Here is a 17,854-nt window from a genome sequence, read left to right as displayed (position 1 = left end):
CATTGACGGCCCCGGGCATTACTTATAGTGGCCTGTATACTTGTAATCTGTAAAATGATCTAAAACATAAAAATTACTATCATTTTGTCATGTCACAATAAGTACATGTATGCATGACTCATCACCTGTTTATAGTAACATCGAGTCACCTCTGTAATTCATGCGTAGTAATCCATACTTCTTTATATCTTTTTGGAATACTATACTTCTTGACGCTAATTTTACAGTTCACGAACATGCATTTTTCACGTGTATTATATATATTATATATATATAACTACTACATCTGCTCAAATGAAGATTTATCAATATTTTAAGTTCCAAAAAAATGTATATTTGATCGGTATACTTGGTGTTGTACTTGATGTACATCTAAGAGCTACCGTCTGTTTAGATATTAAGAATAAACATTGACATACACATTCCTTGGAGGAAGACAAAAGAAAACCGCCACGGTTAATTCAAGTTTAAGTGTTTAAAGCTATATATCTGATGCAACTAGAACTCCGCGAGTCGGATGTGTCGCCTTGTGAACAATATAGTTTAGAAAAAATGGCTAGGACAAAAATGAAATAATTAACAAACGGCAAAAAAAAACTCATAAAAAGAAGAAGTGCAGAGAAGCAGTTTCTGTGCTGCACTTCTTATCAATAAGATCTATCATCCTATGAAGTTTCAAGTCCATAGCTTTTATAATTTATGAGAAATGGCCAGGACAAAAATAAAGTATGAAAATTAATAAAGGGTGATAACTCAAAAATAAGAGAAAAAGCTGTAAAATCTTGAAATTCAGGCTATTTGTTGCCATAGCAACCAGAATTTTCAACATAGGAAGAAAAGAAAAAAATGTGCATAATCTCCAGACTGCCATCTACCCATATATCAAGTTTCATAAAAATATTTTCAGTACTTTTTGAGTTATCACTGGATCCAGTTTATGTGTTAAATTTGCCATATTTTCAGAATATTTGTTGCCATAGAAACCAGAATTTTCAACATAGGAAGAAAAGAAAAAGACGTGCATAATCTCCATACTGCCATCTATCTATATATCAAGTTTCATAAAAATATTTTCAGTACTTTTGCGTTATTGCGGGATCCAGTTTTGTGGATGGACGGACTGACGGACAAACACACAGACAGACGGACGGAGGGTAAAGCTAAAGTCCCCTCCGGTTAAACCGATAGGGGACTAATATCTAAGCTCTAGCTCTAAGAAGATTTTTTAAGTTTATACTATACACATGTAGGGAAAAACAATGACACCCCCTCACTTCTGGGCGGGGCCAATTTTGTCCCCAGGGCTTTTATTTGAAAAAACTTGGTAGACACTCACTGGAAGATAATTCATGCTTAATATCTAAACTCTAGATCTTTGGGTTTTTTAACAGAAGATTTTTTAAATTTTACTATATACATATAAGGAAAATCAATGATCCCCGGGGCGGGGCCAATTTTAACCCCAGGACCCTTATTTGAACAAAAATGGTAGACACCAATTAGAAGATGTTTCATGCTAAATATCTTAGCTCTAGCTCTAAAGGTTTTTTAAAAGACTATTTCTTTCAGTTTTTACTTTATTGATAAAGGGAAAAACAAAGACCCCCTTGGTAGGGGCCAATTTTGACCCCAGGGCTTTTATTTTAACAAACTTGGTAGACACCCACTAGAAGATGTTTCATGTTTGATAGCTAAGCTCTAGCTATTTGGGTTTTTTAAAAGAAGATTTTTTAAGTTTTTACTATATACTGTATAATACACTTTGTGACAGGTGAGCTAAAAATATTTTTAAGGAAAATTCAAAGGGAGATAATCCTGAAAATATTGGTGCTAGGGTTATGAGTCTTGTAACATAAGATATGGTTAATGATAAGGAACATACATTTGAAGTTTGAAGTAACTGTTGATACTGTTGAAAGGAAAAGTTATAGTGAAAAATATTTTACTGCACAAAAACTTTATTCTGAAATCTGATTGCGGATGCCAGGGCAAGTAGGACAGCTCTCCATATACCTCTTAGATACCTCTTAGTCGAGCTAAAAATTAGGCAAGGCAGAGTTATGGTTGTTTTGCACTTCTACTTAATGAGATCTAGCTACATACAAAATTTCGTGTTGATACCTCTTGTGGTTTCAGAGTTCTAAGTTCAAGGGGAGATCAATCTGAAAATATTGCTTCAAGCGTTATGAACCTTGTCACATAAGATCTGGTTGATGATAAGGAATATGTATTTGAAGTTTAAGGTAATACCTTTAAAAACTAAAAAGTTAAGGTAAAAATAACAGTTTTCAAGTAAAAAAAATCTAAGATAAAAGGGAGATAATTCTTACAATCTTGGTGCTACAGTTATGAACCTTGTCACATAAGATGTGGTTACTGTAAAGTAACATATATTTGAAGTTTTAAGTTGATACCTTAAGAAATGAAAAGTTATAGTAAAAAATAAAAAAAAAAAACAGGAAAATTCTAAGTTCAAGGGGAGATAAATCTGAAAATATTGGTGCTAGAGTTTTGAGCCTTGTCACATAAGATGATAAAAAGGAACATATATTTGAAGTTTGAACCTTAAGAAATGAAAAGTTTTAATAAAAAATGTTTTTAAGGAAAATTTTAAGTTCAAGGGGAGATAAATCTGAAAATATTGGTGCTAGTTATGAACCTTGTCACATAAGATGTGGTTAATGATAGGAACTTATATTTGAAGTTTGAAGTTGATACCTTAAGAAATGAAAAAGTTATAGTAACAAGAGGGCCATGATGGCCCTAAAATTGCTCACCTGTATAGAGGCCCCCAGGCGGGACCAATTTTAACCCAGGGGCTTTTATTTGAACAAACTTGGTAGACGTGACCCATTTGAAGATGTTTCATGATAAATATCTAAGCTCTACCTCTAAGAAGATTATTTAAGTTTTTACTATACACATATAGGAAAAAAACAATGACCCCCCTCTGGACGGGGCCAATTTTGTCCCCAGGGCTTTATTTGAACAAACTTGGTAGACACTCATTAGAAGATAATTCATGCTTAATATCTAAACTCTAGCTCTTTGGGTTTTTTAACAGAAGATTTTTTAGGTTTTTACTATATACATATAAGGAAAATCAATGATCCCCAGGGCGGGGCCAATTTTAACCCCAGGGCCCTTATTTGAACAAAATGGTAGACACCCATTAGAAGATGTTTCATGCTAAATATCCTAGCTCTAGCTCTAAAGGCCCTTTTTAAAAGAATATTTTTTACTTTATACATAAAGGGAAAAAATGAATGACCCCCATAGGTGGGGCCAATTTTGACCCCAGGGCTTTTATTTGAATAAACTTGGTAGACACCCAATAGAAGATGTTTCATGCTAATAGCTAAGCTCTAGCTATTTGGGTTTTTTAAAAGAAGATTTTTTAAGTTTTTACTATATACTGTATAATACAAATAAGGAAAATCAATGACCCCCTCCCCCAGGCGGGGCGAAATTTGATCCCAGGGCATTTATTTGATCAAACTTGGTAGACACTGACTAGATTATGTTTTAAGCTCTAGCTCCTACGGTTTTCCAAAAGATGATATTTTAAGTTTTTTCTTTCAGTTCCCATGGCGACCAGAGTTCTGCTTGGAATTTAATTCTTTGAACAATTTTTAAAGTTGACTACCAAAGAAACATTTCTGTGAAGTTTGGATGAAATTGGCTCAGTGGTTTATGAGGAGATGTCGTTTAAAGTAAAAGTTTACGGACGGACGAAAAGCGATCACAAAAGCTCACATGATGTCACTTTGTGACAGGTGAGCTAAAAATAATATTTTTCAGGAAAATTCAAAGTTCAAGGGGAGATAAATCTGAAAATATTAGTGCTAGGGTTATGAGTCTTGTCACATAAGATATGGTTAATGATAAGGAACATACATTTGAAGTTTGAAGTAACTGTTGATACAGTTGAAATGAAAAACTTATAGTGAAAAATATTTTACTGCACCAAAACTTTAATCTGAAATTTGTACGCGGATGCCGGGGCAAGTAAGACAGCTCTCCATATACCTCTTAGTCGAGCTAAAAATTAGGCAAGGCAGAGTTATGGTTGTTTTGCCTTCTACTTAATGAGATCTATCTTCATACAAAATTTCTTGTTGATACCTCTTGTGGTTTCAGAGTAATCTCCCTGACAAACAAGAGCTGTCGGTAGGACAGCACGCTCGACTATTCTAAGTGCTTGATAGTAAAAGAGCCTTGATAATGTTAAATTTTTTTAAGTTCACAAAAGGGCTAATTTTCTTTATAAATTCATGTTATAGGCCTTAGAGAGAGTCTTATTATACAGTATTGGCTTGACTTTTCGGAAGGTAATGTCACAAGGGTGTTTTATTGAGTATAATAATACTAATTACCTATGAATACATAAATTTGACAGAAAAGGTACAAAGGCTTGTTATTAAGATGTTTTATCAAGTAAATCACTGCTTTATTATTATGAATGCAAAACTTTACCATGAATTTCTAAGTTGAAAAAGGGGAGAAAAAATCAGCCTAAATGCAAGATAGAATTATGGATCTTTGTCAGTGACCTACAATTATGACCCTAAATGCATATGAGAAGTTTTAAATAAATATCTTTAATAGTTATTGAGATATGTAAAACTTGCATGTAAACATTAACCAAGAGACTAAGTAGAAAAGGGGGATATGAATCACCTTTAATGCAAGATAGAGTTATGGAATTTGGTCAGTGACATACAATTATGACCCTCCAATTATGACCCTTAGTGCATGTGTAAAGTTTCAAGTAAATATCTTTGAAGACCTTTAACCTTTAACCAAAATTTCTAAGTTTCAAAGGGGCAAATAATTCTGCAAATATTGCAGGCAGAGTTATGCAATTTTGCAAACTGATGAACACTGTTACTATAATCAAAGGGCTGCAAGCTCTGTGGTATTTTCTGATCTTTGCAATCTAAATCATACTGACTATCTGTAAGTATTTTCCTATATAAGTTTATTTTTATATATTATAATTCATCTGACGCAGCGACTGCGTTAAGATTTTTTTCTATAACAGTTTGAGATTGATACATATGGAATTTTGCATGACTAGAGTTGCATCAAAAATCATTTTTTATTACAGCCACACTTTATCCTTGCATATCGTGGCTACTTCCTTAAAAAAGACACTTCAAAAAAAGTTGCCTCGACTAGGATTTGAACCTTAGGCCTCTCACACCCTAAACGAGCGCGATACGAGCCCGATACCCCTGCACCACGGTAAAAGTAATACGTAATAATAATAGATAGTTTTATTTAAATCATATTAGGCTCAAAAGCCCACGATGACATGATAATAGCATAATACTAGACAACGAACAGTGCATATACATATGAAATACATAACCCTAAATATATTTATCTTTTGAAAGAATATATATCACTAAAATAATATAGTATGCATAGTTTATAGAAAAAAGACATTTTACTTAACGGTATATTTAGACGCTAAATTGTATTAATGACTACATGAGTATTAACAAAAAATAATTATAATTTTAACAAATAATTAAATGATAGAATTTCTTAGTTTAAAAGCTTTTTCAACAAATTTTCCTAGGTTTCTTATCACTATGTAACCTGAATAAAAACAAATACATTGTAATTCTAAATTGAGAATTTCCATTTCGTGTTTGTAATCCTTATCAATTTCAAGGTATTTTGTTCACGATAAACCTGATTAACACTGATAAAAATAATTTAGCGAAAATCTTCTCGCCAAAACAGTCCGAATGTATATATTCCACAACTCGGCAGTCAGATTTATTTGTGTACTACGCCCTGGAGTATTCAGTAATCGACATAGCTAAAAATAGCATTTTCATTGATTAAAATGATATTCATCCGCAAAATTTGTAATTGTAACCTCATATTTCTATTGACTAATCTGAAGTTTCAATGCACTGTAATTCGTTAAATGCGTACATTAAAAATTATTCTGTCTTATAAATTGCTGGTTTTTAAGCAGTTTTGAGTGAGAACTACTTTGCGTTGTTAGGTCTGTTAGGAAATTTTGTGTTAGACCGTGGATGTTAGCTATGTATTTACTGATCTCGCGATCAGAAAATACAAAAAAGTATTTTAAATTTCAATTGAATATCTCAAGCAATAATTGAGATATTTGACTTAACAAAAAAACTTTAACCAAAATTTCTAAGTTCCAAAGGGGCATAATTCTGTCAGTATTGTAGGCAGAGTTATCCAACTTGTCAATCTGATGTACCTTGTTACTATAAATAAGTATTGTAAGTTTCAATTGAATATCTCAAGTAATAATTGAGATATTTGACTTTACAAAAAACTTTAACCAACGCAGACGCCGACGCTGACGCCGACGCGACTACAATAGCTCTCATATTCTTCGAATAGTCGAGCTAAAAAGCGGACGGACGTGCCACTTAAATGGACTAAGGAGCCATTTCTTTTGTTATTTTCTTTTGTTTAATAGAGGGCCATGGCCCCTTATTCTATTGGTACGGAATGAACTCTATTGTTCTCTTTTGTTCTGTTTACAGTTAGATGGCCCCCTAGGCTACTTCTCTTAAATAGCCCGGACAGTCTGACGGACAGGAAGACAGACACGGCTGTGACCATATGTTCTCTCTTTGGGGAGCATAAAAACAGTACCATTCATTAGTTTTGGTAAATACAATAAATATTCCAGGTTGTAACTTACAAACATCTTGGGTCATCAAGACTATAAATAAAACAGATGATTATGTGTTAATTAAAAATTTATTGAAATGTAGTAAAATCAAAACAAACATATGCTGAATATCATTTCTTTTAAGTATTGTTCAAATTTAACAAACAAAACATTATCAACTAGCCGTAATAACGGTGGAGTACTCAAATATTTATAACAGGACTAAAGATTTTTCACCTCCGTACTTTATAAACACTTTTAATCTGACAGTTTATCATGTAGGTGTTGTGTTGTAGTTTTTAATTCTCTATATACAATGATATAATAATATGCAACCTATATCGTATAATATAGCATGTATGGGATCAGCTAGAATTTATTCCAAACACCACATGAGCAGACTGGTGAGCAGACACTATACTCCTGGCACACATTAACTATATCTACATTTAACATTCCAGCAATAGGCAGCAACAATTATAATAATTCAAGCCATTCTACTTTACAATTAGAATACAATTATTAAAGCATGTGAGTTGCTTTTCACCCTGAAGAATGTAGCTCTCAATGTGAAATAATTATCTATTATAAAAGTAGAAAAATTGTAAACAAAGTATTGTTTCAACTTCCATACCAAATAATAAACTTACTGCAAAAAAAGCAATTGAAGGCAAAATATAGTTCAAATAATTGGCCAACGAGTAGTTCATTTAACACCATAACAGAACACCAAAAATAGGAAGCTTCTGAGAAATAACAATAAAAACATATTTGGGGCATAATTAGCCTTTAACAATAAAAGAAGCAATAAAAACATTATGATGATATACATCAAGAAATTCAAAACAACAGCAGAGTATCAAAACAAGAAACAATTTCTAAGATTACACATTTCATCAAGGAAGGAAGAAAAGAAAGAAAGAAGGAAAGAAAGAAAGAAAGAAAGAAAGAAGGAAGGAAGGAAGGAAGGAAGGAATTGGGTATCCAAAAGGTAAACAAAATATAAAATGGTAACAAAATTGCTTAACAATACTAAAACAAGAGGGCCATGATGGCCCTGAAGTCGCTCACCTGTATATAGGCCCCCGTAGCGGGGCCAGTTTAAACCCCAGGGCTTTTATTTGAAAAAACTTAGTAGACACCCATTAGAAGATATTTCATGCTTAACATCTAAGGTCTAGCTGGTTTTTTTCTTTACACATATAGTTCAAAACAATGACACACATAGGGCAGGGCCAGTTTTGACCCAAGGGCTTTTATTTAACAATCTTTGTAGACACTTACTAGAAAATGTTTCATGCTTAATATCTAAACTCTAGCTATTCGGGTTTTTTCAAAGAAGATTTTTAATTTTTGCTATACACATATAAGGAAAATCAATGCCCCGCGGGGCTGGGCCAATTTTGACCCCAGGGCTTTTATTTGAACAAACTTTGTAGACACTCGCTAGAAGATGCTTCGTGCTTAATAACTAAACTCTAGCTATTTGAGTTTTTTCAAAGAAGATTTTTTTAAGTTTTTGTTATACACATATAAGGAAAAGGAATGACCCCCGGGGCGGGGCCAATTTTGACCCCAGGGCTTTTATTTGAACAAACTTTGTAGACACTCCCTAGAAGATGCTTCGTGCTTAATAACTAAACTCTAGCTATTTGAGTTTTTTCAAAGAATACTTTTTTAAGTTTTTGTTATACACATATAAGGAAAAGGAATGACCCCCAGGGCGGGGCCAATTTTGACCCCAGGGCTTTTATTTGAACAAACTTGGTAGACACTCATTAGAAGATGTTTCATGCTTATTATCTAAATTCTAGCTATTTGGTTTTTTTCAAAGAAGTTTTTTTTAAGTTTTTGCTATACACATATAAGGGAAATCAATGAACCCCGGGGCGGGGCCAATTTTGACCCAAGGGCTCTTATTTGAACAAACTTGGTAGACATCCATTAGAAGATGTTTCATGCTAAATATCTTAGCTCTAGCTCTTTGGGTTCTTTAAAAGAAGATTTTTTTAAAGTTTTTACTATATGCATATAGGGAAAATCAATGACCCACTGGGGCGGGGCCAATTTTGACCCCAGGGCTTTTATTTGAACAAACTTGGTAGACACCCATTAGATGATGTTTCATGCTACATATCTTAGCTCTAGCTCTTTGGGTTCTTTAAAAGAAGAATTTTTAAAGTTTTTACTATATGCATACAGGGAAAATCAATGACCCCCTGGGGCGGGGCCAATTTTGACCCCAGGGCTTTTATTTGAACAAACTTGGTAGACACTCACTAGAAGATGCTTCATACCAAATATCTAAGCTCTAGCTCTTTCGATTTTTTAGAAGAAGATGTTTAAAGTTTTTTCTTTTGGTTGCCATGGCAACCAGAGTTCTGCATGGAATGGAATTCTTTGAACAACTTTGTTAAGGCTTCACACAAGGAACATCCCTGTGAAGTTTCATTATGATCTGCCTTATGGATTCAGAGGAGATGTCGTTTTAAAAGTGTGAACGGACAACAGACGACGTACGACGGACAAAGAGTGATCCTAATAGCTCACCCTGAGCATATGCTATGGTGAGCTAAAAACTCATCAAAAACATCAACTTCTTTATGTGCTATTTCTGTGCGCATGCATGTGAACTGCTGAACATATTAAAATAGTAAAAGAATAAATTTCATTGCCATTCATTAAATTTGGGAAGACGATTTTTGCCGATAAAATATAACATTATATATACATTAAAATGAAGATGGGAGGTAATTCATGTGAACTTATAGAAAAAGGGAGGCAATTCAATGACGTGATTACTGTGATGTCAAATATAAAATAGTACAATATGAAGGTGACTTAGTGAAGAATATCAGTAAATCAAAATATAATTCCTGTAAAGTTTGGAAGAAATTTGCCTAGTGGTTAATGAGGAGATGTTGTTTAAAGTAAAATTAAAGACAGACAGAATCACAACAAATGAACTAAGATGATAAAATTTCTTTATAAACAAAAAAGATTAAAAAATAAATCTCATGAAAAAAAAAAGAAATTTCATCATATACTGAAATACACATTCATATCAGGAAATAATAAAATCTAGCACATTATAAATATTCAAACCCTACAAATATTACAATTAGATTCCGGTCATACTTGAGAATTATTTCCCTAACATAAGAAACAATCTTGCAAAGTTTAATTACATTCTGATTAGGCCATCCTTAAAAAATGTTTGTTTGCAGTAACCCGACCCAGAATTTTCAAGGTGGGTAGGTAGGTCGATTTTTTTTTTATTGAACTGTACACCCAAATAAACATGGAATTTCAAAATGCTGGACAATATATGCTTTGATAATCTGGTAACAATTAACCCTTTCACTGCCATAGGGACGGCTTAAGCCGTCCCTGTTATTTTCGGCGTATTTGCCTTATGGACGGCTTTAGCCGTTTCTATAATATTGATAGTAATAATAATAAATTAATAATAATAATAAAAAATAATAACGAATATAAAGAAAATTATACGATCGACAATAATTATTATTATACTAACAGATTTGGAAACTTATATAATTATTATAATACTAATAACAAATAATAATAATTATATTAATTATTAATATAGTATTTTTTTAGAAAATCCTCTGGCAAATAAGTGAACAATGAAACAATAACCCTCTGGCAGCGAAAGGGTTAATAAATTGATAACTGAATTCTAATTTGATAAGACCTACATTTTATTTCTTCTATTAACCTTTAACAGAACGAAAACAAAGCACAAGGCATAATTTTCTGATTCAAAAAAAAAAAAAAAAATTATCCAGACCATGAAAAAAAATTTGAATAGGGGCAAATTTTGTGAGTCGGTTGCATTACTGCAAACAAACATCTTTTTAAGGATAGCCTAAATCACTTGTAAAATTTGGCTAAAAATGGCGATTTGGCCTACAAAATGAGCAACATTTACTTGCCACATTTATTATGTTTTATGTTATATACATTCATGATGAGATTCATAACAATCTTATAACCACTATATTAGGTGGTTTCTTTAAAAATGTCCTTTTAAGCAACTTAAAGAGCCATTTTTCAAAACTGCATGTTAAAAACATGTTAATATTTGATGAATTTGATCATTCATTTCCTTTATTATATAGAGTTGTTTAGTTTCACTACAAAGTATTCAGTCAGATGTAAGTTATGGCTCAATATGGCAATTTTCCCTTTGATTTTTAAAAAAAAAATATTTTATAAGGCCATTACTGAAAAATACCTGAATGTATTTGTACAATGTATGAAACTTGGTGATCCTTACCTCTTTATTGCAAGATTTCAAGAAAAAATTGGACAGAGATATTTTCAGATATGGCTATGGACAGATGAGCATAAGGTAGTTCTAACAAAATGGCACTTGGACACTTAAACCCTTTAAAACTTTACCGAGTGAATAGCACCAAATGAAAATTTACTGTTGTCTGTTATTCACATAGCAACAAGTATGTCTTATCGTGGTCAGACTGACAAAAAACAATGCTTTTTCAATATCCCATTTTCCATTTCTTGGTAGGGATATCCCCCATTTCAATTTTATTGGCAGGGGATAACAAAATAAATTATGTAACCCAAAAACCTTATAGGCAATAGGTAAGAGTCTAAAATTTGCCATTGCTTAATGAAACAAAATAATATAACCTATCAAAGTGGCACTCCTCAAAATTAAGAAAAATATTTACTACTTAAAAACTGTTAGTATCAGAATAAATGGAATTACTCCATACAAGTGTATTTTGACAAGTAATATTTATTTTCCTTTCTTAAATAACTTAAATTGTACATAAAATTTTGACAAACACCTGTCATCAAAAGAACAATTTTCTGATATTAATTTTTATAATATAACCACAAATCTAGAAGTATAATAACAGTTGCTTTAAAGATTAAAATTTAAACACACCATTTTTGTTTATTTAAGGTATACACTTCAAACACAAACAAGATCAAATAATACTTATATACATGTATATATGAGCCGCATCACGACAAAACCAACATAATGTGTTTGCGACCAGCATGGATCCAGACCAGCCTGTGCATCCGCGCAGTCTGATCAGGATCCATGCTGTTCGCTTACATACTCTATTACAAATAGAGAAACTGATAGCCAACAGCATGGATCCTGATAAGACTGTGCAGATGCGCAGGCTGGTCTGGATCCATGCTGGTCGCAAACAGATTATGTTGGTTTTGTCGTGACGCGGCTCAATTATATTTATCTATTAATAGTTACAACAATAACATTCCAGGTATAAATAATTCAACTAATACTAGTCATTCTAGATAATCAACAAAATAACAACACATAAATATTTTAAAAAGACATGTCCATCTTTCAACATAAAGCCTTGCCGGATAAACTTATCTATCTCAAGTCATTATGTCACATGATGACGTCACATGTTTTGCAGCAAAACAAAACTACATCTACGCTGTTTTATCAGGGAAAAGTAAGAATGATAATGTAAAACAAGATTAAAGTAGACAAAACAGGATAAATCAAATACATGGTTGATGTTGGGATAGAGGAAGGTCTGGTTTGCTGTGAAAGTGAATCTTGGCTCGCTAAAGCTCGTCAAACTACACTTTCTCCCTCACCAGATAAACCTTCTCCATCCCGACATCTATCACTTATATATACATGTAACTGGTTCACATGTAAGCTAAGTCAATGTCTGATCAACAAAAGTATGTGGTGAAATGCAAAAAAGTCAAAGAAAATACTTACTAATGGATGAAATGAAAGATATTTACAAGTATTGACTTTATAATTTAGCTTGTCTAATTCTATGGCACTCCTTGATTGGCTTAATATTTAAGGATAACATGTATTGTCCTATACTTTTATGGCTTTTATTGTTACTTTAGCATGGCTTTTATTGTAATATACTTTAGCATGACTTTTATTGCTTTTTACTTTAGCATGGCTTTTATTGTAATATACTTTAGCATGGCTTTTATTGATTTATACTTTAGCATGGCTTTTATTGTAATATACTTTAGCATGGCTTTTATTGTTTTATACTTTAGCATGGCTTTTATTGTAATATACTTTAGCATGGCTTTTATTGTAATATACTTTAGCATGGCTTTTATTGTAATATACTGTAGCATGGCTTTTATTGTAATATACTCTAGCATGGCTTTTATTGTCCTATACTTTAGCATAGCTTTTATTGTTCTATGGTATTGCGGGATCTGTTCTCTCACAACATTTTGTAGGAAGATCATTCCAGTTATAATTATATGAAAGTCTGACTCTATTCTCTTTGGCACACAATCTCCCAAGCATTCCTAAGTTTTTCTGCAGTTCCTGTAGCTCATCCGCAGATTTTTTATGAGTGACAAGATACGAGTTGTAGCATCCACGAGATTTATATTCAGTGTCAAAGTTCACATCATGAATTCTGTTTATATCAAGAGGTCCTAACCAAGTACCGAGGGACACATCTTCGTTATTGAGCTGTTTTAATATATCTGCATTTTTCGCTACATAAGTTACTAAATCTTTTGAGATCACATATCCTCCTCCTAGAGCGTATGGCAGGTAACGGTCACATAGAACAAAATCTTTCTCCGACCATTTTCCAGATCTTTTAACATGGGCACGACCATCAAAGAAACCCCAATACAGTTTCTCTTGCGGTTTCGCCAGCAGTTCTTCTAAAATGTTTTCTACTCGTACAAATGAATCTTCATCAACCTTCATTAGAAAGTTATATTTCACATGTTTATCTACCCATTTTAATGTTGACAATAATTTCTTAGTCAAACTACTATATGACTCTTCAATATCATCTAGCAATAATAAATCCCTATTTACTTTATTCTCCTGTTTTACATTTTCTAAGGTCTGCTCAGGGAGGTTTTTACGACCAACCACAAATCTCACTGATGCACCATTTGGCAAGGTGTTAGCCCATGTTTCTCTTATTACATTCCTAACATCAAAGTGTGTTGGAGCTGACATTACAACAATAAGTAAATTTGTGGCAAATATTAACTCTACATTGTTGTTTGATAATTCACTAATGTTTATCTCCCTTTCCCCTCCTACCTCACAAGGTGTATGGCAAAATGTAAGAAGTATCAGTAGTGAAATAACAGCAAGGAGTCCGAACAGCAAGGCTGACGAGAACCTGCGTTTGAATCTCATCATTAACATTCGGACAACCATCACTGTGTTTGATTAAACAATGCATTACAGTGGTATTAACATCAGTATCTTTATCCTTAGTGCCGTATTATCCTCAATATCTGTATATTCAGTACATATCTACAGTCAGTACAGTTGTTCAATACAGAATAAAACTGTTAATCTTGCTCCAAGTTCAATCATGGTAACCTCTGATGCAAACAAATCTGAAAAAACATAAAGATAGATATGTGAATATAAGGACATGCTAATTTATTTTAATGCTGTATGCCTTCAGATAAACCAAAATGTTTTAAGAAAATCATATTTTAAGAAAATCAAACTTGAGAAAATTGTACTAGGATTTTAAGATAATTATAAAGATTCAACTTTTAGTTTCAAGTAATAATAAATTATTACTTGTTATGTGCAATTAATGACTGATTTTGCAGTATTTATTACCATATTTCTACTGGGTTTCTAATACAGTTTCACAGTGACGGTATGGGCTGTTTTTGCACATAATAATTTATTTAGATTGGAAGCACCGTTGTTTATTGTTCCCTACACAATATTTTTTTTTAAATACATTTTCAAAACTTTCATGAAAATAAACATGAATATGGAGGCATGCTTCTTTAACCCAGTGGGCAAGGATGACCTAGGGACCATCACAAGAAATGTTTATAAGTTCTTCACAGCAACTGAAGGTCATTAGGTCATGCTCAAAGTCATCATTCAAAAAATCAAATTTTGATTTCACATTAGAGTGTACAAGTGGACCAAATCACAGATGTTTGGGGGTCCCACTCAACCAAACAAAAACAACAACAAGAGGACCATGATGGTCAAGAGTCCCTCACCAGAAACATCTGCTTTTCAGTGATGGAAATTATCCATTGTCAATATTTTCTAATATTAAATTTGAGCTAAGAATATGTTTAAACAATAATTTGAAGAAATGCCATGACCTGGGGCTTTTAAGCTCCAATTAATATGTCAGCAAACTTGATAAAAGACTACCCAAGAATACTACAAAGTTTGGTGATCATCTATCAATTATTTCAATAGGAAATGCCATGTTCAAAAGATTTTCTTTTTTTAGCTTTAATATGAGCAAACTTGATAAAAGACTACCCAAGAATGCTACAGACACAGGTGATCATCCATCTATTAATTCTATAGAAGAAGATGTTTAAAGATTTTTCTTTTTTTTTAGCTCTGTTGACCCCTAAAAGGGGTCAATTGAAATGAGATTAGCAAATTCAATTGGGACTGTCACAAGGATGCTACAGACCAAATTTGAAGTAAATCTGCCCAGCAGTTTCAGAGAAGAAGACGATTGTTGACGCATGACGCCGTACGCCGGAGCATCCCCCTTTGATACTAATAGCTCGACCTGAACATTTGTTTCTGGTGAGCTAAAAATGATACCCCTTGTTAACACTAATTACCAAAATTCTTTAACGCTGAAACATGAAAGGGACTGGTTTTCAAACAACTTTTACAGAAATGAAAACAAAACCTTTTACCATCAAGTCTCAATAAATTATACTTAATCATTGAATGCTGTTATGTTATTTTTTTCAGTTCTTGCACATACTAGTATTAAAGGTGATTATGGGCTCGGTCTCTGCAGGCTACAAACTTAAAATCAAACCATTGGCACTTTCGTTACTTCATGTGCATGTCATATAGTAGCAAGTGTCTTAAAATTTTGGACCAATTTGGCTGTAATTCTTGATTTGGATTCTTATAATGATTTACAGACAATTCAGCCCTTAGACATTTCGCCACAATTTGAATTGGCAGTGGCTTGCTGTAAGGGCCTGTATTGCTAGCCAAAAGTTCTAGCCAAATCTATGTCATGTACGACTAGACTATACATACTGTTGAGGCTAGCCGTACGGCATTTTAAAGATAAATTACCTAAAACAATATTGAATATGCAATATTGTTTCTAAACAGATTTTATTGAATATCATGAAAACTTTATCAATTACATTATATATATTAAATTTTGGCATTTGATGATGGGAAGTTTTCTTTCCTCAGAAAATCACAGATTTAAATAAATAAATTCCGTGAGAAAATACAAAGAGAAACAAGAAATTATCATAGTATTGCAAGCAATCCATAAGACCCTACCGGTTATAACCCCAGCAACATTCTGAAAGGCCAATGGCCATTCACTTATGTTTCAATTTTTCTCTTTAATAAGAACATTTGTTGGAAAAGTTCTTTAAAAGTGATCACAGGAAACAGCTTTTATGAACAGATAGACTAAAGGACACTCTAAAGTTATTTTTTTAAACATCCATGTTACCAAAATATAACATTTTTAAAAGCAAAATTCCTAAAGAGGAGAATAACGTCCACTGGCTCTATCGTGGACGGGACGGCGATATATAATATTTAATACAACGGTGGACGGTGACATAACAAAAAAGGTTTTTAAATTCTTGGCTAAACAGCGATTCCTAGCATTTTTGAACAGCTAATACTTGAAACAAATACATGCTTACTTCCAGTTTCATTATTGCAGCAGGTCCGTCGTTTGCTGATAAATGTTTTCCCGGAAATGGAGGTATTTCTACAACTCCGTGTAGCCCTGAACTGTCGGCTGCAAATATATTCATTTGTACAAGTATAATTTACGGAATTTATTGTGTGTATTCTTAAAGTGATCTTAAAACTCCAACATCTTTTACAGTTATGATTTTCAATCAAGATTGTTTAATACCTTACCATGTCCAAAAAAAAGACTATACTTCAATTATTTGCAAGTATATCAATCAAACATTAGAAGATAACTTTGCTTTCACTTCCGTATTAAAATTTTGGGTGATCTATTTTTGGTAATGTGTAGTAAATTATATGCATATACACGCTAACCTTAAATGACATAAACTAGATCTTGGCATTTTATCATAGTTTAACTGACTTTACAAACAAAATACTATTTCATTATAAAAAACAACATTGTATATTACGGGTAACAATAATAAGGCATAATATAATAAGAGCATTTTTTAGTAAGTTGCAACATCTACCGTTGGAAAGATTATTGGTTTTTGTAACCAAAAGTCTATTTTCCCACAATTTTGCACGTGCATATTGGGCCTATGTGCGTCATATGCGTTTTCCATCTTGAAAGAAAAATTAAAGTTAAAGTAATTGTGCGCCAGTTGGATCCCGTACGGATGAAAAACCTGGCTTTTCTTGATCGAGACCCTAGAGACATGACAGAAATGTTCACAGGCGGTGAAACGTGGCTTTATTATTATTATTGTTATTATCATTATTATTATTATCATTATTATTATTATCATTATTATTATTATCATTATTATTATTGTTTTATTATTATAATTATTATAATCATTATTATTATTTTATTATTATAAATATTATAATTATAATTATTATTATTATTATTATTATTATTATTATTATTATTATTATTATTATCATTAATATTATGATTATTATTTTTTATTATGATTATTATAATTATTTTAATTTTTAATATTATCATCATTATCATCATTATGATTATCATTGTTATTATTATAATTATTATTATAATTATTATTATTATCATTATGATGATGATGATAATTATCATCATTATGATTATCAGTATTATAATTATGATTATTATTATCATTATTATTATAATTATCATCATCATTATGATTATTATTATTATTATTATTATTATTATTTTGAGACTGACAATAACCTCAGTAACAAATTAGTGGGTAGGTGAATACAGCAATCGCCCAGTTGTTGCTCGACGTGTGGTTGGCCAACTAAAATTACTAATCAGTCTTTCGGAAGAAACTTTAAATCGGGGTCCTGAGTATGAGTGCCTAAACATTTGGCACGCTTTAGAACCGGGAATTGGGGCATCTTTCTGTATCTGTAACTTGGACTATCCTCCAAAATCTAAATGATTTATACTCTTCTGGAGGATTCACCCATATGGGCAACCGGTGGCGGTA

General features: G+C 32.3%; 1 protein-coding gene across 1 annotated transcript; it reads right to left on the bottom strand.

Moving 5' to 3' along the window:
• Nucleotides 1-10,897: 10,897 nt before the first annotated feature.
• On the bottom strand, nucleotides 10,898-14,071 carry LOC132756340 (beta-1,3-galactosyltransferase 6-like). The gene has a single exon (XM_060747389.1). The coding sequence runs from the start codon at nucleotides 13,887-13,889 to the stop codon at nucleotides 12,894-12,896; it is 996 nt and encodes a 331-aa protein (XP_060603372.1). The 5' UTR covers nucleotides 13,890-14,071; the 3' UTR covers nucleotides 10,898-12,893.
• Between the last annotated feature and the right edge of the window lie 3,783 nt (nucleotides 14,072-17,854).

This window comes from Ruditapes philippinarum, unplaced genomic scaffold (assembly GCF_026571515.1).
Source record: "Ruditapes philippinarum isolate M1 unplaced genomic scaffold, ASM2657151v2 ctg10572_1_1_1_1, whole genome shotgun sequence".
NCBI classification, from domain to species: Eukaryota; Metazoa; Mollusca; class Bivalvia; order Venerida; family Veneridae; genus Ruditapes; species Ruditapes philippinarum.
This window is presented reverse-complemented; position numbering and strand designations above follow the sequence as displayed.

Bases quoted from the DNA above. Each gene is read 5' to 3' on its own strand.
- LOC132756340 (XM_060747389.1), bottom strand. From the start codon at position 13,889: ATGGTTGTCCGAATGTTAATGATGAGATTCAAACGCAGGTTCTCGTCA.